We start from the raw sequence: 21,539 nt of genomic DNA on the forward strand, positions 1-21,539 counted from the left end.
CTCATTTTTAGACCAAGAACTCAAGTGTTAGACTGGCTGGCACAGCCAAGGGCAGAGGGTAGAACTGGGGTTCAAACGCAGCCAGCTAGTCTACTCCAGGGCTCATTTTTAGACCAAGAACTCAAGTGTTAGACTGGCTGGCACAGCCAAGGGCAGAGAGTAGAACTGGGGTTCAAACGCAGCCAGCTAGTCTACTCCAGGGCCAAGCCCGAGCACTCGCCACTCTTGCCTGGAGCATGGCTGCTTGTAAGAAGTAGCGGATGAGGCCCAGGGGCAGCCTACCCAGGAAGAGGAGGAGGCAGAGAAGAGGCCGTGCTCAGACCTCTGAGAGCTACTCCACTCTCCGTGCTTGGGGTGTGGAGTATGTGGGTGTGTTGGCCTTCAGGAAGGGACTGGGGCACACTCACCTACGATCACCCAGCGGCTCTTGACGGCTGCCCATAAGACCCAGCGGTGCAGCAGCTCTTGCAGCTGGGCGAGGAGCTGGCCCCTGCTGTTCCCATCAGGGGTGGGCTGCAGACCCTCACTGTGCACAGAGACCAGTGACACATCTCCCAGCTCTAGGGACACTGCCAGGCAGAGTGGGCAGCCAGTCAGAGTCTGAGCCACAGCCTGCCCTGGCCCACACCCGCACTGGCAAAGCCCACATGCTAGGTGAGGGTCTCCACTGGCCTTCTGTCCTGGGTCCCTTGGGGCCAGCCTATCCCTGAACATCCCCCTGGAGGCCACCCCCGCTCAGACCATCCTGTTCTCACCTGGCTCATCCTCGACATTCAACAAGGGGATGTCATCATCCAGATAGGGTAGGGGGCCCTGAGCAGGGCCACCCCCAGCCCGCTCTGGAGCCGTGAACAGGTCCCCGGGAAAATGCAAGGAGCTCTTGCGGCCGCACTTCTGGTGGCAGCTATGAAGGGCAGGGCACAGGTGTAAGGCTAGGAGTCGGGGCAGTCAGAGAGGATGGGGACAAGGAAAGGGTACAAAAGGGTACGAGCCCAGGTAGCAAACAGCTGCTCTTGCCTCGCAGGAGAGGCACCACTGACTACGATGAGAGCCAGGGTTGAGTTTCTTCTGGAGCCATCTACCCTCAGCTTCTACTCTTCCTCTGGGGATACAAGGGGTCGCAGGGGATGAGACAGCTGCCCTGTGATTCCCTAGGTTAGGGTCCTGCCTAGAATGCACACTAAGGAAATGGTGGTTTTAAAGACGTGCGGACGTATGCCCACCTCCTGTTCACATGTGACTGCACTGCTGCTGGACAAGAGCTTCCCTGCCCCCTGCCTAGCCTAGAACTAGGCACATAAGAACCCTAGAGGGTTGAGGGGAGGGGTGTGGTGTGGTGGCTACTTAGGATGTGAAGGGTGAAGGATGCTCACCTGCTCTGGCAGGAGCTCTCCAGGGGCGCCATGTAGAGGCTCCAGAGGCCCAGGGCCGCAGGCATGGTGAACAGCACAGCCAGCCAGCAGCAGGTCACAATGAGGGACATGAACAAGCCGAAATCATGTACAGCGGGGATCTGTAGCCAGGAGCAGAGAGGACAGGGCACTGTGAGTGGCTTGGGTGTCTCTATGTCCGGAGACAACCAGAAAGCTGGGTCTCTCCCAACTGACATAGGAACAGTTTCCAGGACAACAGCACCGGGCCTGGAGGATGCCAGAAGCCGCGCTGGGCACAGCAGCTGAGAAAGCACTTGCCTCTCCTGAGGGCAGAGGCTCTGGTCTACCTGTGGCCATCTGGGAACGGCCAGAGTAAGCAGCTGGTAGTGGCCATGACAGAAGACACATCACACAAACCCAGGCTGCAGGATGGTGAAGAGAAAGGGAAGCTTGGTAGCCAACATGGGGAAGGAGGGAGCCTCAGAAACCTCACAGGGACCTGCCCAGGGCTGTGGAGATTGGAGGAAACCCTAACCGATCAGCAGGCAGACCTGAAGTTTGTGAAATCACTTCATTATCTGCCCATCTCAGACCCAGAATAATCCATGGAGAAACTGAGGCCCAGAGAGGTTTCCATGAGCTATGTGGCAGAGTCACAAAGTCTCCCAAAGATGTCGTTGCCTCCCTCAGCGATATGGAAGTGGGAGTGGGAGAGAGGGGGAGGGCTGGGGAGAGAGGAAGACAGACAGACTGTACAAGAGATCAAAATCAGGCATGAAGTGGCATGAAGAGCTCAGGCCAGGGGCGAGGAGCCTGTCGGGTTTCTGTGCTAGGAAGACAGAGATGGCAGTAACACTCTTATCTTGGGCTGTAAAGATCGGATGGTAAAGAGGTTCAGAAATGGTGGTGGCCCAGAGCAGAGTCAGAGTGCATATTCACTAACTGGACTGCTGTAACCACCCCACATGTTGGCTAGACATAGAAACGGACTGCAGAGTCACAGCAAGGACCTTGAGATGAAGGTACTGGGGTCAGGAGCCACCCACTTGTGGGCGGATGGGAAACCGGGACAAGGACCTCGGGCGGGCTTCTCACCTGGGAGAAGACGTTGGCTGCATAAGCGGCGGCAGTGGTCAGCGAGGTGAAGAAGGTGGCCTTGCCTGCCGTCTGGATGGTGTGGATCATCCGCAGTTGGGGATCTTCCAGGTGGGTGGCCTGGCGGTATGTGTTGATGAATACAAAGACGTCGTCCACACCTGCAGGAAGAACAGTTCAGGCAGTTCAGTTCAGGTCCCACTTCTGTGTGCCTCAGGTCCGGTGCCAGGTGGCTCACCTCTGGCTTAAGGAGGCCCTCTGACTGGCTCCATCCTGAGGTCAAGCCCCACCCACCAGACTCCTTGGCCTTAGTCTCCAGGCCTCACCCACCAGATTTCTTGGCTGCACCCAGCATCTCCAAGCCCCACTCACTAAGTCCTCAAGCCCCACCCACCAGACATCTTAGCCTCACCCAGCCTCTCCAAGCCTCACCCACTTTGGCCAAGCATCACCCAGCATGCACCTTGGCTCCATTCACTGTCTCCAAGACCCACCCATAAAGTCTCAAGTCCCACATACCAGCCTCCGTGGCTTTGCTGAGTTCAAGCCCTATCCATCAAGCTTCCCGGCCCCACCCACCACTCTTCTAAAGCTTAGTTTCCTATCTCCCCACCACTCTCATCACCATCTAGAATGCCTTCTTGGGGGAGGGGGGCTGGAAGGGACAGAGTTCTCAAGTGAGACTCCCCTGCAGGGACTGGAGGACAACTCACCGATGCCCACAATCACAAAGGCGGCCACTCCATTGAGGATGCCCAAGTACTGGATGCCAAAGACCACGTGGTAGAGAAAGAGTGCTACCAGGCAGCTGAGACCGATGCTGGCAATCCCAAAGAAGGACAGGAACACTGGGCAGGATAAAGAGCAGAAGGGACCATGGGGAGAGCCCACGCAGAACATCCACCCCAGCCCCTCAGTGACCCTGATGGCAGCCTCTTATCTGGAGCTTCCTGCACCACCCCGGTCTGCTCCTGGGCATGCAGAATTTGAAGCCTTTTGTTCCCAGAGAAGGGGCTGGACAGGAGGCCTGTGTGACAGATGAAATAATTCGTGGAAGTTCTTCCAAGTCCCACTAACCTCGCATACATGGAGAGAATCGTGAGTGTTTTATACTGTGCGTCGCCCGAGGGGACCAGAGGTCCCAAGGTGCTGGACCTATGTCTGGCTCACCACTGGATCCTGGTGAGTCAGAACATCGGGCATCCGATTAACATTTGCTTAATGGATGATTGCATGTCTTGTGCAGTTTTCTATCTCTGCTTACTTGGGCAAGAGCACGTGTCTCCTGCATACAAGCAGCAGTTAGGGGTCGCTCGTGTATGTGAGCAGGTGACGGCAGTGCAGAGGTGAGCTGCAAGCAAAAGGGGCCGCTGCTATGGTATATAAAGTAGGCTCTTGAATGATCCACAACAGTCTAAAAATATCCCAGATGTCCTGACACAAAGTTACCACGGTGTCTGAGCACCATTTGGCCCAGCTCTAGGAACCGGATTTAAGGGTATCCGGGCATCCTTGAACAGGCCGGTGGGAGCGGCAGGGAGGGAAGGCGCTGGCTCACGTGAGCCTTCGGAGATGCGGTACCTGAGCAGGAGGTTAGGATGTAGACGAGGGCTGCGATGCAGCTACTGCTAATGAAGGCAAGGAGCATGTCGTTATTGAAGGTCCGGCGCACCTCATAGTCGAAGAGGTCTGTCCCCCCATAGAGGACCTGGACTTTGCTGGGGGAGGGAGGCCATGGAGAGAGGAGAAAGACAGGTAGGGGATTAAAGATGACTGTGGACACTTGATGCCCTTCATCAGTGACTCTTTACCTTGGCTGCTCATCAAAATCACTTGAGCTTCCAAAAGTCCTGATATCTAGGCCCGATGCCAGGCAAATTAAATCATAATTTCTTGGGTGGAGCTGAAGCAAGTATTTTTTTTCCTCCAGATCTCCCAGGTGATTCAACGTGTAGTTGAGGTTGAGAACTACCATACCTCACAGATAGTAATCAACGATAATCAGCCCCTCCATCATCTTCCGTTCTCAACTGTCCACAGCAGCCTACAATCAAACCAGCTGCAGGTGAACCTGCTTCACGCCGCAATTCAGTGTGTGCTCAAGACAAGTTATTTTCCCCAAGAACCCCAGCCAGGATGATCATGCTGTTTTTCTTCTGTGTGTATGTATATGTGTATGTGGGATGTGCATGCCTGTTCACATGTGTGTGCATGTGTATGTGCACATGCTCCTGCGTTTGTGAGGTTGTGGAGGCACAATGTCGACACAGAGAGTCTCCCTTAGTTGTGCTACCACTTATTCACTGAGGCAGAGTTTGCAATGGAACCCAGGGTTCTTGGACACAGCTAGTTTGTCTAACCATGCATAAGCTTTACAATGACAGGTGGGCTGCCACAAGGATCAGTGTTTCTGTGGGTTCTGTGGACCCAAGCTCTGGTCCTCACACTCAGGCAATAAATACTCTAACCACTGGGCAATCTTCCTAACTTCACACCCTCACATTGTAAAATATATATATATATATGAATGAGACAGGGTCTCACTCTGTTTCCCTGGCTAGACTTTTGTTCTGTGCTGTTCTCTCTCTCTCTCTCTCTCTCTCTCTCTCTCTCTCTCTCTCTGCATGCTATGTACATACATCAGGCTAGACTTGAACTCACAGAAGTCGGTCTGCCTCTGCCTTGGATCTTCCTGGGATTAAAGGTCATGCCCAGCCATCCCAAACTATTTATTTTATTTATTTATGTGTATGTCTTGTATGTGTGGGGTCCCACAGAGGTTCAAGGAAGGCAGCAGACCTGGATCTGGAATTACAGATGTTTGTGAGCTGTGCATCTGGAATTACAGATGTCTGTGAGCCGCCTGATGTGGCTGCTGAGACTTGAACCCGAGTCCTCCGGAAGACTGCTACATGCTCTTAACCACTGAGCCATCTCTCTCGCACCCAAACTGCTTTAAAATACAAGCAAGAGTGACATTTTTGGCAGTGGTGGGAAAACAGCTTCACATCAGGACTGAACACTGTGCTGCAACCACAAGATATGAGCAAGTGGGGCTGGAGAGATGGCCGAGAAGTTAAGAGCACCCATGCTCCTACAGAGAACCTGGTTCGACTCCCAGCACTCACATGGTGGCTCGCACCATACACAGCCCCGGTTACAGGGGACCCAACAAGCACTCATGTGGGCAACATACACGCATACAGGTAAAACATTCATTAACATAAAATAAAAACAAAAAAAGCTAAGAAATAAAGACCCTTTGAGATACAAGAGAAAACACATGACACAGGACTCTGGATCTCAGAGCACAGAGAATGGCGATCCTCTGAGACAGGAGACAAAGCAGGTTCCAGGGCTGACGCCTTGATGGCGTTGCTGGACCCTGGACAGCCTTGCAGATCGGTTAGTAGATGCTCTAGCAGCTGGAACATTCCGCAAACTCAACAAAAACTGTGACCCTGTTGACCCAAAGGCCAAAGAACTGAAGGGCTGCAGTGCACACCGCAGATGAACCGCTCGCACACTCACACCAGGCGAAAAACTGACAGAGGGGAGAAGACACGTCACAGACCACAGAACAAAGAGAAGAACAAGGACAGAGTTGTCAGCGTCAGACAATGGCAGAGCTGTATCCCCAGACACTCGGGGGAAGCTCAACTCAGAATGCTATACCCAGAAAAACACATTTCAAAAGCAAAGGTAAAAATCAAAACTCTGTCAGATGTACAAGCCCGAAATTACCTCTGGTACACAGACACTACTGAAGATGCTAAGGGGGCCCCTCTGGCGGAAGGAAGATGACAGCGTGCAGGAGACACTAAGGATAAGATGCACTGTAAGCGGAGGTGTCACAAGGAAGACGTGTAACATTTTTATTTATTGTTACAAAAGAAAACCGGCTACTTAAAAATAATACAGTGATGTGGGATTCATAACAAACAGATTGTGGACCACAGCAGTGTAGAGGCCACTGGAAGCACGGAAGGGTAGGACAGGGTGATAGGGTACCATCTTAAAGATGTACCGTGATACTTAAGGAGGCATAGTGCAAATCCTGAAGTAGCCACTAAGAATTATGGCTACCAAGGGAAATAAGATTAAAATAAAAGCACAAGAAATAATTCTCCCAGAAGAAATCTTTTTTTTTTTTTAAATCCCCCTTCCATGTATTCAGCACTAGGTTCTGAAGATGCTGGCCAGTGTAATCGGGCAAGAAAACGAGAGGTAAAGTGTGTCTGTACTGGGAAAGAAGAGCAAATCTGTCTTTATCAGTATAACAAACGCTAATCTGCGTGCAAAATCCAGTGGAATCTAAAAAACAAATCGACAACAACAAACCCCAAATTTAACAAGGTCATAAAACACAAAGGAGATTATATATTTAATTTAACAGCTGGGAAATAAATTTTGAATGTATGCTATTATAGGAACAGGAGAATAGCAAATGCTTAGAGATAAAATGAAATCATGCTCGCGGGGCCAAAGATGCAATATTTTAAGATGAATATTACATTCAAGATCCCAGGAGACTGGCTTTCCTATTTCGTAGTACTTGGGATTGAACCTGGGCTTCATGCATACAAAGCCCATGTTCTACCACTGAGCAACAGCCTCAGTTACTTTTAATTTTTAAAAACATTTTGAGACAGGATCTTGATAAATTATCCAGGCAGTCCTTGAACATACTCTGTAGCACAGGCTAGACCATTAACTTTCTGCCTCAGCCTCTCAGATATCTTGGAATTACAGATTTGTACCACCACAGGCCTAACTGACCATCTATCTATTTTAGAAATAAAGGAGTTGATTCTAAAATTCACCTGGAAATGCAAAAGATCTAGAACAACTATACTTAAAAAAAAAAGACAAAAAATGATCTCAAGACAGACAGGGCAAGATGTATCTCAGTGGTAGAGGGTTTGCCTAAGATGTGCTACACCCTGGGCTCAATCCCAAGCACTGAAGGAAAGATAACAAACGGAACCTTGGTATGAAGTTATGAGAATCACGACTGTGTAGTTTCAAAGTGCATGTCCATGGAACAGAACGGAAGTTTCAAAAATGGCCACATTTGTGGGCAGAAAGTTTTGTCCAAGGTGCAGAGGCACAGAGAAAAAAGCGCCCTTCCAACACCCGACACCGGGGTTATTGTAAGAATAATACACCTCAGTTCATATCTTCTCCAAAAGCGAACTCAAAATGAAACGGAAAAACCCAACCAAAAGTGGGCACAAGAGGACAGGAGCCAACATAGAAACTCACACTTGGCCACAGCACAGAGAATAAACATTTGTAGAGTGTCAGCCACAAACAGGGCACACCACGAAGGCTCAGGGAAGATGGGGAAAGAATGAGGTGGGAAGACTTAAAAAAAAAAAAGCTTACTTTAATTTTATGTGTTTGAGTGTTTTGCCTGTAGTATGTATGTATGTATGTATGTATGTATGTATGTATGTATGTATGTATGTGTACCATGAGCGTGCAGTGCCCATGGCAACCAGAGAGGGCATCAGAGCCACTGGAATTAGAGTTATAAATGGTTATGAGCGGCCATGTGGGTCCTCTGCATGAGGAACAAAATCTCTTAACCACTGAGCCATCTCTCCGGTGAGGTATAAGACAAGAGGTCAAGGAGGACCAGAGAAACGGTATCTTCTGGACATGATAGGGACTCTGCACTCACGGACTCACATCATCTGTGTCTGCCTGCACAGAACTACACAAGATCAAGACAGTCAGCCTTTCAGCTTGGGCCTCATGGGAAGGGCTCATGAGTCCCCAGCCCTGGCTAAGCTATGTGCATTGATAGCTCCTGGGGGAGGAGAGTCAGTTCTCTTTCAGGGTCTGGCCCCTGGTAGGTCTACTGTACTCAGAGGATGGTCCCACATCCATGACTATCTGAGCAGCACAAACTGGCCTCAGAAGTCTATGAAATGAAAAAGACATTATGTTTGGTGCTGGTGGTGGCGCTGGCTCTGGTGCAGCAGGAGAAAGAGGATCTGGGAGGAGTTAGGGGAGGAGTGGGAGAATGTGATCAAGTACATCATATCCATGTATAAAATTCCCAAAGGATACAAATGTTATTTTACAGTGGACACAAGATCTGCATCAATATTTCATCAAAGAAGCTAGCGGGATGAAATACGCTCATGAGCCTCTTGTTCATTCAGCTTCCATCACCGTGAGGTGAAGTGAGCAGTTTCCCCTAGTCCATGTTTCCAGTACAATGCTCTGTCAAACCACTGACCCAAACCAAGGGGACCGGAAGAAGCCAAGGACTGAGAACATGAACTGAATAAGTCCTTTCTCCTTTAGAAATATGAGAACAGATGTCCAAGTCATTACTCATTAAAAAAAATGCAAACCAGAGACAGCAGGATTGCCTCATTCATTCATTCATTCATTCATTCATTCATTCTTCCTTCCTAAATCAAGAACAGTTTAAAAACTGCACTACCTATATGTGCTGGTTAATTTTTGTCAATATGACACACTGGGGTCACCTGGAAGAGGGCACTTCCATTGAGGAGATTCCTCTGTCAGATTGACCTATATAGGTTTGTCCTTGGGAGTTTTCTTGTGTCAGTGTGGAGAGTCTGGTGTGGGCAGTGTCTGCCCTGGGAAATTCCAGGAGGTATGGAAAAAGTGGATGACTATAAGCCAGACAGCAGGCCAGAAAGCTGCGCTCCTCCGTGGCCCCTGTTTTGGTTCCTCCCTCCGGGTCCCTGACCTCCTTCCATGATGGACTCACTGTCCCCAAGTTGGTTATGGTTAGTGTTTATCACAGTGATGGAGAAGCAAACCAGAACACCCCACCAAGTTGAAGAGAGGATGTAGGAGACCTGGGATCCTCAACCTCACTGGGAACACAAAGTGGTACAAGCAACTTGGGAAACTCAACACGTCTCTCAAGTTAAACAAACGCCCGCCATTATAGCCTGGTCATCTCACTAAGATGCTTTTTATCCAAGGCCAAAGTATTTGTTCATGGAAAGAGTTACACACAAACAGTCGCTGGAGCTTTACCAGTAAAGGTTGAACCTGGAAACGATGCCATCACTCAGCAACGAGTGAACAGATGGGCAGAATACGGTATGAACACGATTCAGTGCTCAACGATAAACTGTTGATACACGATAAGGCATGGGTAAAATTCAAATAAGCTAGAAGAACGAACAAGCTCCATAAAAAGGGAACACGCTGTGAGATACCTTGCATACAAAGCTCTTAAAAAGAATGGTGGAAAGCAGAGAGTGGGTCTGCGGACATGGCTCAGTAGTTAAGAGTCTAGCCTGCTCTAGCTAGAGGACCTGAATTCGATTCCCAGGACCCACCTGAGAGCAGACAGCTGTCTGCAACTTCAGGTCCAGGGGGGTCTGATGCCCCCCTCTGGCTTCTCAGAGCACTGTATGTATGGGGTGCCCTTAAATACGCACATGCATAGAGTTAAACAAAACGAGGACTGGAAAGTGATTGCTAGGGTGGGGGCTGGGAGCAGGATGCAGTCTGAGCTGGTTCTCTGGGTATAGGAAACCTACTGGGATTTTATGTTCTTGATAGTGGAGGTGTCAGGACTAATCAACTTTAAAATGCTAAGTATATATAGTTGGTCGTGTGCCAATCACACCTCACCAAATGTTTTATTTTCTCAACCTCATGCATAATAGCCAAGAAGGAAAAAAAAAATCTCTGACCGTCTTACTTTGATGAATTAGATATTTTTTTTTTTTGAGTGAAAGAGCTGAATGTTAAATCAGTCATTTACTGTGTAGACATTAATTTATATAGCATATACAGAGTATTTTATGGGGAAAGGGGGCTGGAGAGATGGCTTAGTGCTTAAAAGCACTTGCTGTTCCTGAGGAGGACCTGGGTTTAGTTCCCAGCACCCACATGGTAGCCTACTATTGTCTGTCACACCAGTTGGAAGGGCTCTGAGCCCTCTTCTGGCTACCATGGGTGCCACACATACACATAATTCACAGAAATCCATACAGGCAAAACACACACACATAAAATAAATTAATCTTAAAAAAAATAAACAAATTAAAAAGCAGAGGGAAAAAAACCAGTCATTTTAAGAGAGCAACAATGGACAGGCAAAATGGCTCAGTGGTGCTTGCTGCCAAGACGGACAGCAGGAGTTCTGGAATCCACACAGTGGAGAGAGAGAACAAATTCTTGCAAGTTGTCCTCTGACTTCCACACCTACACAGTGGCACACATGTACACACACACACACTCACACACACAAATGCAATAAAACTTTTAATGGGGAAAAAGAGCAAGGAGAAAGACATGCAGCCGACTTCTCTACAGAAACTGATGGAAGTCGTGTGACAGTGGAGTGGCGTCTTTCAAACAGTAAATGAACACAGCTGCCAATTTGGAATGCCACACAAGTGAGACAGAATAGAAAAATGAAAGTAAATAAAGATCCCCCTCTCCCAGGCAAACAAAACGTGAGTCACCAGCAGCAAACCCGCACGCAGAGAATACTAAAAAGAGATCTTCAGACTCAGGGACAGTGGTCCCAGAGGGACATGTGAAGCCACAGAGAGGAACAAAGACCAGCAGGAAAGATAAAGACGCAGATCAACAGAAACGAGCAGGACCTGCAAGACAGAATGGGCCGTGGGTTTAAAATGTGCACACAATTCAAGTGCACACAACTAAGCCACGAGGGGACGAAGAGCAGTAAATGCCACGCCAGTGGTCTCAGTCCCCAGTGTGATCGGTGAAGCAGGAAAAGTGACGATTCATGAAACTCTGCGTTAAGTCAAGGTGTGTTTTTCCCTCGACTCACCAAAACGACAACAATGGAAAGGATTTTGTGAATAAAGTTCTGGGAGCGGGTGCGGCTGACACTTCAAATGTGGCCAAACATTTCAGCTGAGGTGAGGGCTGCTATCTGAATCACCCTCCATAGTCAGTTCCTATCGGTGCCTTTCCTTGAGGTACTTTCACCCACCCATCCGTCCGTCCGTCCATCCATCCATCCATCCATCCATCCATATATCCACTCATTCATGCCTTAGACCAATCTTTACCAAGTGGTGCCAGGCACCATGCCAGGGATAGGCTTACAGAAGTGAGCCAGAAATAAGCCCATCTCCAAACCAGATCTTTCTTAAATGTGTGTGTGTGTGTGTGTGTGTGCATGTGTGTGTGTGTGTGTGTGTGTGCGCGTGATATGTGCATACCACAGTGTGCTTGTGAATGTCAGGAGATAACTTATGGGGATCAGTTCTCTCCTTCTACCTTATTGGTTATCAAGCTAGGTGGCAGGCTCCACTAAGCCATCTTTCTGGCCTCTTAAATGGTGTGTGTGTACACGTGTACATGCATGTGTGTCTACCTGCATGTGCACACGTGTGTACATGTGTGTTTGGAGACCAGAGATGAGACATCGACCTCGAGTGTCTTCCTTGTATTTTCTGCCTTGTTTTTTTTCCCCTCAGATTTATTTTATTTCTCTCTCTCTCTCTCTCTCTCTCTCTCTCTCTCTCTCTCTCTGTGTGTGTGTTTGTGTGTGTGTGTGTGTGTGTGTGGACATGTTTGCAAGTAGCCACAGAGGCCAGAAGAGGGCAGTGGATCTCCTGCAGCTGTGAGCTGCCTGGTTTGGGTGCTGGGAACAGACCTACCTTCGGATGCGGCAAGCACCCTTCACCATCGAGCCCTGCATCCATTGCACTTTAATCCACTGAGTCTTACCCAGTGGGTCTTCTCCTCAGGCCCTACTTGCACACAAATTCCCCCTGGAAATGCCATGGGTCCAAGAGAGGGCTTGCCAGCCTACAGTTCCTAATATTGGGATTATACCTGGGTTTTATATGGGTCCTGGGGATGTGAATTCAGATCTTCATGCCTGCGTGGCAAGCACATTACTAACTGAGCCATCTCTGCAGGCCCTAGCTCCTCTATGCATCTTTAAAAGAAATATTCATCTTATATGTATGAGTGTTTTGCCTGTGTGATGTGTGTGTGCACCATGCACATGCCCTGTGCCTGCAGAAGTCAACAGAGGGTGTAGGATCCCCTGAAACTGGGATCACAGACAGGTGTGAGCTGCCACTTGGTGCTAAGAAGAGACCCCAGGTCCTCTACGAGAGCAGCAGGTGCTCCTAGCCACCTCTCCGGCCCTGCTCTCTCTTATTAATGACCAGAGTAATAGGAACCACAGTCCCATCTTACAAGTAGGGACACTCAGGCCCAGAGAAACGAAGCGATTCGGCCCACGGACCCTATGCATGTTACAGATAGAGAGGGATTGCTTCCTTTCTGGCCAATCATACCCAATCCCTCTGAGACAGGAGTTCTGGAACTGTCTCCTTCCTTCAATGCTGTCATATCTACTAATGAACTAATGATCAAGAAAAGAGGCCCTTTGGGGGGGGGGGTCCGGAGGATGTGCCTAACTCTGCCCAAACTTGGAGATAAAGACTTCCTGGGGTTCCACTTGTGAGGAAGGAGATTTGGGTCTGAGAGGCACCCTGTCGCCTACACACAGGCACACGCAGGGTGAGGCTGGACTTCCTACCTAGTGGACTGCTTGGCGAGCATGGCCACGTATGTGACCACGAAGCTCTGAAACTTGGCCCTCTGCTCCTCCCAGCGATCATCCACTGAGTAGTAGTTGGGGAGCGGCGCTCCAAACAGGATCTCGCTGCGCAGGAGGGAGCTCTTCAGATTATCCGCGGAGAGCCCCTCATCCACATACCAGTAGAACTCAGGGTGAGTCATGGCCAGTTCTAGCGAGCCTGCGGGGGGGGGGGGCGGGGCAGGAAAACCCAAAGAGCTCAGTGCCCAGCTCCCACCAGTCCCCTCTGCCACTGCACCATCTGGGACAGAGGAATGGCGCCGAGGGAGAATCCACAGCTTCGTCGCCAGAGCAGGCAGTTCCCCCTAGGCTTATGCCTTAATTCCAGTTTGAACCGCATCTAATTCCAAGGCCCAGTCACTAATCCCATAACTCCACCTGCTGCAGACCCACCCTGCTTTCGACCTCCCTCCACCCAAAAAACCCCACTCTTTAGCCTGTCTCACCTACCCGAAAGGTACCTTAAACCTCCATGCTCCTCCTTAGGTATTTTAACAACTTGACACAAGCTAATGTTATCTGGGAAGAGGATACACCTCCATCAGATGGCTTGTGGGACCATTCTTTTCTTAATTGCTACATGACAGAAGAGGACCCAGCCCACTGGGGTCAGTGCTATTCTTGGGCAGGTACTCCCGGGGTGTTTAAGAAAGGACACTGAACAACCATGCCATTAAGCAGCTACCTTCCAGGGCCTCTGCTTCAGTTCCTGCCTCTAGGTTCCTGCCTAGAGTTCCTGCCTTGATTTCCTTTGATGTGGATGATGAAATAAACCCTTTGCCCTGCAAGTGGGCTTGGTCACCATAGAAACCTAACTAAGACAAATTTCCTTCCAGGTACCCTCAAACCAACCCCACCCCTAAGTCTCACTCCACGCTTTCTCTCTCTGGACTCAACCTAACTCCCTAAATCCCACAATCCCAGTGGGTGCCCTAGTCTGTAGCTTTCTCTCCCTCTCCCTCTTCGTATCCAATCCCAGCCGCACATCCCACAGACACCTTGCATGCTGGCCATGCCCTAGCTCAACATAGTCCCATTCCATCAGTGTGCCTGCTCACCCCGGATATCTGCCAGGTCCTGGCCCATGCCGTCGTAGTAGATCTTGCCGCCCCTCTCGGTGGGGAAAAAGTAAGTCATGAGTGAACTAGGCGGGGAACAGTAGGAATAGGAGCCAAGCGGCAGGTCCTTGAGCACCTCATGAGGCTTCCAGCAGAACTCCCGGAAACCCGGGTGGTCCATGATTTTACGCTCGATCTCGTGGATCGTGACTAGACGCTCGCTCGTGAAAATGTTGCGCTCTGCGTCTCCGCGCGCCAGAAAGATGAGCTCGATTCGCCAATGCGCGTGTGTCTGGGTGTTGGCGCTCACATAGGTGCGCGAGTAATCCCAACGCGAGGCGCCCCGACGGGCCCGGCTCTGATTGGTTACCTGACCCTCCGGGGACGGAGCCTCTCGGCGCCGTCGCTCACTCGGATTGGCTGCTGATGGCTGAGTGGCAGGAGTGTCCCTTGGTGCTGAGCGAGGAGCTCGGGATGCAGGTCGAGAATGATTCCCCAGGTGCAACTGCTGAAGCTGCTCTGAGATGAGGCGCTGCAGCGTCTCAGAGGTGAAGTCCGCTAGGTCGCGCCTGTTGCGCCCCCAAGATCCAAACTGGGACTTGAGGGCCAAGGCCAGGGCGTCGAAGCGCTGTGATGCCTCGTGGTTGCGGATTTCAAAGGCATTGTAGGAGATGTCGATGTCCAGGGGCGGGTAATAGAGGAACATGAAGGCGGACAGCACCATGGGGATGCTGCAGCCAAGGAACAGCACCAGCCCTGCGCAGCACGGGTTGGTGAAGGCCCAGCCCAGAGTGCTCCAGAACCCCAAAGTCGGGGGCCTGGAGGGCAGTGTCCAGCGTCGCCAGCAGCCCTGTGTTCCGGAGTGCAGCCCTGGTACGGGGACACCCCTGCAGGCCTCATCTTCTTGCTGTTCCTCTTCTAGCCACACATCCTGCAGCAGGGGGTCATCCTCTGAGTCCATACCCTAGGGAAAAGGGACCGGTCAGCAGCCTTGGGAGGGGAGGCTTCACCCAGTCTAGGTACCACAGCAGAGACCAGTTCTACTGTGGAGTTGTGTCATACGTTCACCATGCTCTAGGGAAGCCAACAACATGTATTCCTCCCAGGAAAACCGAATTGTTCTTTCCCATTAAACACAATGAGGTGATTCTGTCTTTCAAGATCAAAGAAAAGGGAGAACTGGGACTGGAGAGATGATTCAGTGGTTGAGAGCACTGGTTGCTCCTGCAGGAGACCCAGGTTCAATTCCCAGCACCCACATGTCCGCTCATGAAGGTTTGTAGCTCTAGTTCCTAGGGGCACACATATGTGTACATACATACATGCTGGTAAAATAGTCATGTGCGTACATTTTAAAGCAGGGGGAGGGGTGCTGTAAACCAACTGCAACAGAAAAGACATTTATTTCTTTTGGTGGGTAAAAGCCAGCAAGGCTTCTAGCTCTCTCTCTCTCTCTCTGTGTGTGTGTGTGTTTCAATCTTTACTGCGTTCCTTTGTCTCACTTTAGAACTCAAGGCTACTCTAAGATGTTAAGTTGTGGCTCCATAGCAACTGCTTGTGTATAGCGAACAACTGTAAAAGACCTTCAGGAGTTTGTCAGAGTAGAGGGAGAGAAAATGATCTCTGGAATCAGACAGGCCCTGATTTGGGTCTTGGCAACTGGAACACCGGCAAGACTCGGAATCACCCTGAACTTCAGAGTTATCCTCCATAAAATGGAAGCGGCCTCATAGGACTGTGCGGTCAGAAGTGGAAGTACTCTGCAGTCTGTGTAGTATGTTAAGTATCGTCTGCCAGCCAATTAGATTCCTTTCTTCCCCTTGGAAATGTAACACCCTCAGCCATTGCCCAGGGTACTGTGCCAAGGCTAGGTGTCTGCCACAGAGCCCTCAGTATAGCCTCAGCTCTTCCCTGAATGCAGCAGCTGCAGCCACTGTTTGACAAGCTTAGACCACTTAATATGCGGCTCCAGCAACTGCAGCCCTCTGAGCACAGGCAGGGGCTAGGCACCTCTCAGTGAGATGTGAGGACTCCCACTGGGCAGCCCAAAGGCCACCTTCGGTATCCCTGGGGTAGCCGGCCCCTTGATGGAGGGAGACTCCTAATCCAGTTGGACACCAGGCAGAAAGGGAAGAGGCAGCAGGGCTGAGGATGTCGCACTTCCCACTGGCATTGTCTGGAGTATTTCCCTTCAATTAGCTGGGCAACCCAGGAGAGAGAGAGAGAGAGAGAGAGAGAGAGAGAGAGAGAGAGAGAGAGAGAGAGAGAGAGAGCTATCAGTCAGAGAAAGTGGGGAAGAGCATGGAGGGAGGGGTACTGCCAGAGAAGAGAGTGAGGCCGGGGAGTGGGATAATGGGAGGTGGGGTGGAGGAGAAACAGATACAATAGAAAGAATGACTGAGGAGGCTCAGTCCAAGACTTGAAAGAAGAGGGGGGAAAATAATCAAGAGCAAAGAAGGAAAATATGTACTGAGTTCTCTCTCTCCCTCCTTCTCTCTCTCCCTCCTTCTCTCTCTCCCTTCCTGCCTTTTTATTACATTGTATTCTCTCCTTTCCCCCACATTCTGTAGGTAGGTCGGCTTATACCCACCCATGGTACCCCCACTCTGTGTAGGCATGCAGAGACCCACCCCTGGTGCCTCCACTTGGTGTAAGCATGTAGAAACCCACCCATGTTGGGCACATGGCATTCAGAGGACGCCTTGACGGAAGTCAGTCCTCCCCTTCCACGATGTACGTCCCAGGGATTGAACTCAGTTAACTGGCTTGCCTTTACCTCCCACCCCATCCTACCAACACTCCTGCTGTTTGTAGTCAGGTGAGCGTGTGTGTGAGTCTATGTGCATCATGAGTGTGCAGCTGCCCACGGAGGCCAAATGGTGTTGGATCCCCTGGACCTTGAGTTACCAGCAGTTGATATGGTTTCTGGGAACTGAACCTAGGTCCTCTGAAAGAGCAGTAAGTGCTCTCAACCACTGAGCTCTGCAGCTCTGTTCTTATGGTTTATGAGACTGGTTATCATGTAGCCTAAGCTTGCCTCAAACTCTACATAGCTGAGGATGGCCTTGAAATCCTGATCCTCAAACTCCACATAGCTGAGGATGGCCTCGAAATCCTGATCCTCCTGCCTCTACTTCCCAAGCGCTAGAATGCCAGTCATGAACCACCATACCTATCTTGCTGATAACAGTCAGTTTCAAGGCCAGTCTTGCTGTGAAGTCAAAGCCATATCATAAGCAAAACCCTACTTTTATAACCAGGAGGTGGGAAAGCAATCTCATATATATATTAAATACAACTCACTGAGAACGGCTAACACTGTTTCGGAGGATTATGGGCGATTTTTATTTTCTTTTTTATGCTTGTCTGTTTCCAAATTTTCTGCAAAGATCAGGTACTTTTGGAATCAGAAATAAAGGCTATTTAGATTGTGTGTGTGTGTGTGTGTGTGTGTTAGTATGCATATTTTACCAGCTGACTTTACCTCTTCAAAGAGTCATGATGTACTTGGTGTTGGGGGTCAGGAGAGAATGCTGGCCTCCCAGAAGCAAACCAGGGAACCAGGACACAGCAGTGAGAAAGCAGAACACAGGGCTGGGGGGAAGGGGATGATGTGTGGACAGTCTCAGTCCCTTGAGGCAGAGGGAACAGTCTTAAAAGGAAAGGGAAGTAAATCACGGGCCCACAAACCCTTTGCAAAGGACCTGGGGGGCGTGGCTTATTAGTTACAGAGATCTTGCCTAGCCAGCATGAATCCTCTGCTTCCATCCCCAGCATCCACACCCCACACACCTCTAACCTCGGCACACAGGAGATGGAGGCAGGGGGAGGATCGGGAGCTTCGAGCTCATCCTCAGCTCCATGGCAAATTTGAGATCAGCTTGAGCTATGTTAAAATGTACCCCCCAACAAAACAAAACAAAACAAAATGTATCAAGCGAGCAGTTCCACTGCCCACATGGGGAAACTGAGATGTCGTGAGGAGGGTGGTGACACCCAAGATCATTCCAACAGAGTGGGGCCAGGATTCTTGCCTGGAAGTTTTCTGTCTTGCCACCAGATTCTGGAGTAGGCTTGTTTGTTTGTTTTTGCTTTGTTTGTTTGTTTTGGCAATGCCAGGGGACAAGCAGGCCTGGAGATGATAAACACATTCAAAATAGAGAAGCTGTGTTTGAACTCTACAGGGAAAGGACCTTCGGTGGGAGGTGGTGTAAACACCTACCCAGACCCCTACTTCTCCTTCATGCAGTGCCCAGGCAGGAGGCCCAAGCCACAGCTTTCTGTTTTCGATTTTCTTCCTAGCCAGGAATGGCAGACTCCTTCCTTCTTCATTCCCTCATCCCAGCCAGACTATTAAAATGTAATCAAAAAATCACATTAGACATGCAGATTCTACTTAAAATACATATATGTATATATATAATTTAACGGCAATTAGGAGCTAATCAGCTTTTTCTCCCTGACTCGCTGTGTTTTGCTTCCCTGGTTCAGCTCCGGTCCACAAACAGCTCAGAGCCCTTAGAATCTGCTCACGTTGGGGTTGAGAGATTTGGGCAGCAGTTCAAACTGAGATGTTTTAGATGTTTTGAGTTAAGTAGTTCCACTCTGCTGCTGTGGCTGGAGTTCTCTCTCTCTCTCTCTCTCTCTCTCTCTCTCTCTCTCTCTCTCTCTCTCCTCTGCCTCTTTCACAAGTGCAGCTCATGAGAAAGAGATGGAAGCAAAGAGGTCACAGGCACTCCTAGGTACCGCTGTCCTGAGACCTGGTGCTACCTTCCTGATGTCCCACCATATACCTGATATCCGGCATCACAAGGCTTTTTCTATGACTTGGAAACTCGACTGGTGATGGCTTAGATGCTCAATGGGGGACAAAATCACATGTGTGGGGCGAAGCCAAAGCCTGGCTAGCTTAACTAGAATCTCTGACACTCGTTAAGATAATTGCAACATCATAATTAGTTCTGGTTCCACTGTGCTACGAAGATTTTTATCCATCTCTCTCGGCCTCATATCAACTTTGCAACAAAGGCATGTGAGGAGCCCCATTTTATAAGACAAAAAGACTCACAGAGAATAAATATATATCCAGGAGCTTTGTTTTGCTAGAGAACTCTAATATAGAGAAATAGGAAGCAGAGAGAAAATGGGGGAGGGGTGCCTGCAGTAGCAACTAGGGCAGTTCCCGAATTTTCTCTCAAGAAACCTAGGCCCTAAGATGGAGATATAGCTCAGCAGGAAAGGGTTTGCCCAGCATGTGTAAAGCTCTGGTTCAGTCCCCAGTACCAGAAAAAGAAAATTTCAGATTCTAAACCGGTGAATGCTCTGCCCTGGCCCCCCAGACCTATAAAGGAAGGCAGATGGTATTTCTCAGAACCATCTTCCTTCCTCCAAAAAGACCAACTTAGATCTCTCCGCTCATCCTGGGGCAAAGCTGGCTTTGTCCGGCTGGGGCAGATGTCTAGACTTCCTGCATGAGATGTGCTCCCAGGAATTCCCATCCTGTTGGCTCCAAGGGACCTGGACTTACTGATTGGGAGCCTAGGTGGGGTGGAGGAGGAAATGGAGGGACAGTAGAAAAGGCTGTGGTAAGCCTGCCCAAGCCCCTCGTTTCTCAGAAAGGGCAGGCTGCTGAGACAGAGTAGATGAAAGACGGCCGTCCTCCCCAAGCTGACAGCTGCTGAGAAAACTGGGCGCTGACTCGTAAACTCAACAGCTCAATATATATCAGGCAAACAAGCCTTGCTCTGAGCTGTATATCAGCCAAGGGTACTGTCCCAGTGTCTCCAGAGAACCCTCACAATTGCATTTCTGCCATTCTGTTGATTCCCTCTGGTGGGGTCTGTAGGACAGGAGTAGTCCCTGCCCCCATACAACAAGAGGTTATTAGAGACTTAAAACCAGGGTCTGATTCTAGGGCTGAAGGGTGAGCTGAGCAGAACTGTGAAGTTAGAAAGACCTGGGTTTGAGTCCCAGCTCTGCCACTAGCTGGGTGTTTGGGGCAGGAATGTTTCTCCATTGATTGTATGATGGGATGCTTACTGACAGCTCGGCCCTACTGTGTGGCCTGCACACACTATGTGCTTTTTGAAATTTACATTTATTCATTTGTGTGTGTGTGTGTGTGTGTGTGCGCGCGTGTGTGCGTGTGTATGTAGGTCAGAGACACCCTGCTGGAGTCAGTTTCTTCCTTTCATTACGCGGGTCCTAGGGCTCGAACTCCAGCCCTCAGGTTTGGAGGCAAGAGCCTTTAGTTGCTGAGCCATCCCTCTGTCCCTGCTTTTCTCATTTATTCTGTTTCTCATCTGCTCTCAGCTCACAAAGCTGTCAGCTGCCCACGGGGCAGGGCCGGCTTGAGTTTCTGCAGGCTAGAGGCAGGAGCCATCCCTTTAGTCACCCTGTTTGGCTGCCACAGGGACTCCACCCACTGATCTCTCCTCCTCTCCCCCTTTCATCTCCCCTACCTGTGCAGCTCGGGCCTCTTTCCAGACCCATCAATCAGCCCAGACTCTGGGGCCCTTACAGCAGCCTCAACATCACAGAGAACAAGACAATGAAAGCTTAATGTAACCGGCAGCATGAATAGAGATAGAAATTAGAACACGCTCCCAGGTACTCCTGCTGGAAGGGGCAGAAGCTTCCAGAACCCCACCCTGTCGCCCCTTCCCAACACACCCTGGCCACTGTCCCCAGTGCCATGAGGGGCTCTGGAGCCTGGGAACCCTGGGGCTCAGCAGCCTCTGCAGTTCTCTGGGCTAATAAAAAAAAGAGAAGAGCCCACAGTGGAGGGTGAATAACCAGGGCTATAAAAGCCAAATTGGATTCCTTCCTGGCTGATGAGCTCAGGGCTCTTCTCTCTCTAAGACCCGATTAGCAAATATGTAAAACCACTCTTGCTTCCCCGATTCCAGGCGGCTCTTCCTGGTGCTTGCTCAGGGTCCAGGGAGGAAGGTTGCTCCGGGGCAGGTGATGGGCACCCACAGCAGCAGAATGGGCCAGGGGCTGGAGCAGGGTCCTGGCCTGCTGCAGACCTACTGTGTGACTTAGAACGAGACTCTACCATCTCTGAGCTTGGGGGTCCCCGCCTACCGGATACTGAGTGGGGAGAATTACCTTAATGGAAATGAGGAAAGCAGGGCACAGGGAGCTGAGGGCTGGAGGAGCTCCGCCCTTATCCCCCCACCCCATCACAAGCTACTGTGTAATGGGGGAGAGGAAGTGGCACTGCAGGGCAATGCAGTAACATCAGACTCTGTAGCAGAGATGGCCGAATAGCCAGTAGGTTTGTGTTGGGTGTCATTGCCTCCTCTGAGACACAGTGCAGCTGAGTTCTGGAAAAGGCCCCAGATACACCTACACTCCACCCATGAGTCCAAGCCCGTGGCCTCTCAGAGAGAAGCTGGAGGGACTAAA

General features: G+C 50.2%; 1 protein-coding gene across 1 annotated transcript in view; it reads right to left on the bottom strand.

Moving 5' to 3' along the window:
- The window catches only part of Disp3 (dispatched RND transporter family member 3), a 49,721-nt gene that overhangs the window by 18,291 nt on the left and 9,891 nt on the right, over positions 1–21,539 (bottom strand). The window contains exons 2-9 of the mRNA XM_021200477.2: positions 14,130–15,093; positions 13,012–13,231; positions 4,050–4,186; positions 3,182–3,316; positions 2,469–2,629; positions 1,374–1,513; positions 756–904; positions 408–569 (exon numbers count right to left, since the gene is read on the bottom strand). Of these exons, the coding sequence (XP_021056136.1) occupies positions 408–569; positions 756–904; positions 1,374–1,513; positions 2,469–2,629; positions 3,182–3,316; positions 4,050–4,186; positions 13,012–13,231; positions 14,130–15,090 (2,065 nt within the window). The 5' untranslated portion in view covers positions 15,091–15,093. The remainder of the gene's footprint in view (positions 1–407; positions 570–755; positions 905–1,373; positions 1,514–2,468; positions 2,630–3,181; positions 3,317–4,049; positions 4,187–13,011; positions 13,232–14,129; positions 15,094–21,539) is intronic.

This window comes from Mus pahari, chromosome 6 (assembly GCF_900095145.1).
Source record: "Mus pahari chromosome 6, PAHARI_EIJ_v1.1, whole genome shotgun sequence".
Lineage (NCBI taxonomy): Eukaryota > Metazoa > Chordata > Mammalia > Rodentia > Muridae > Mus > Mus pahari.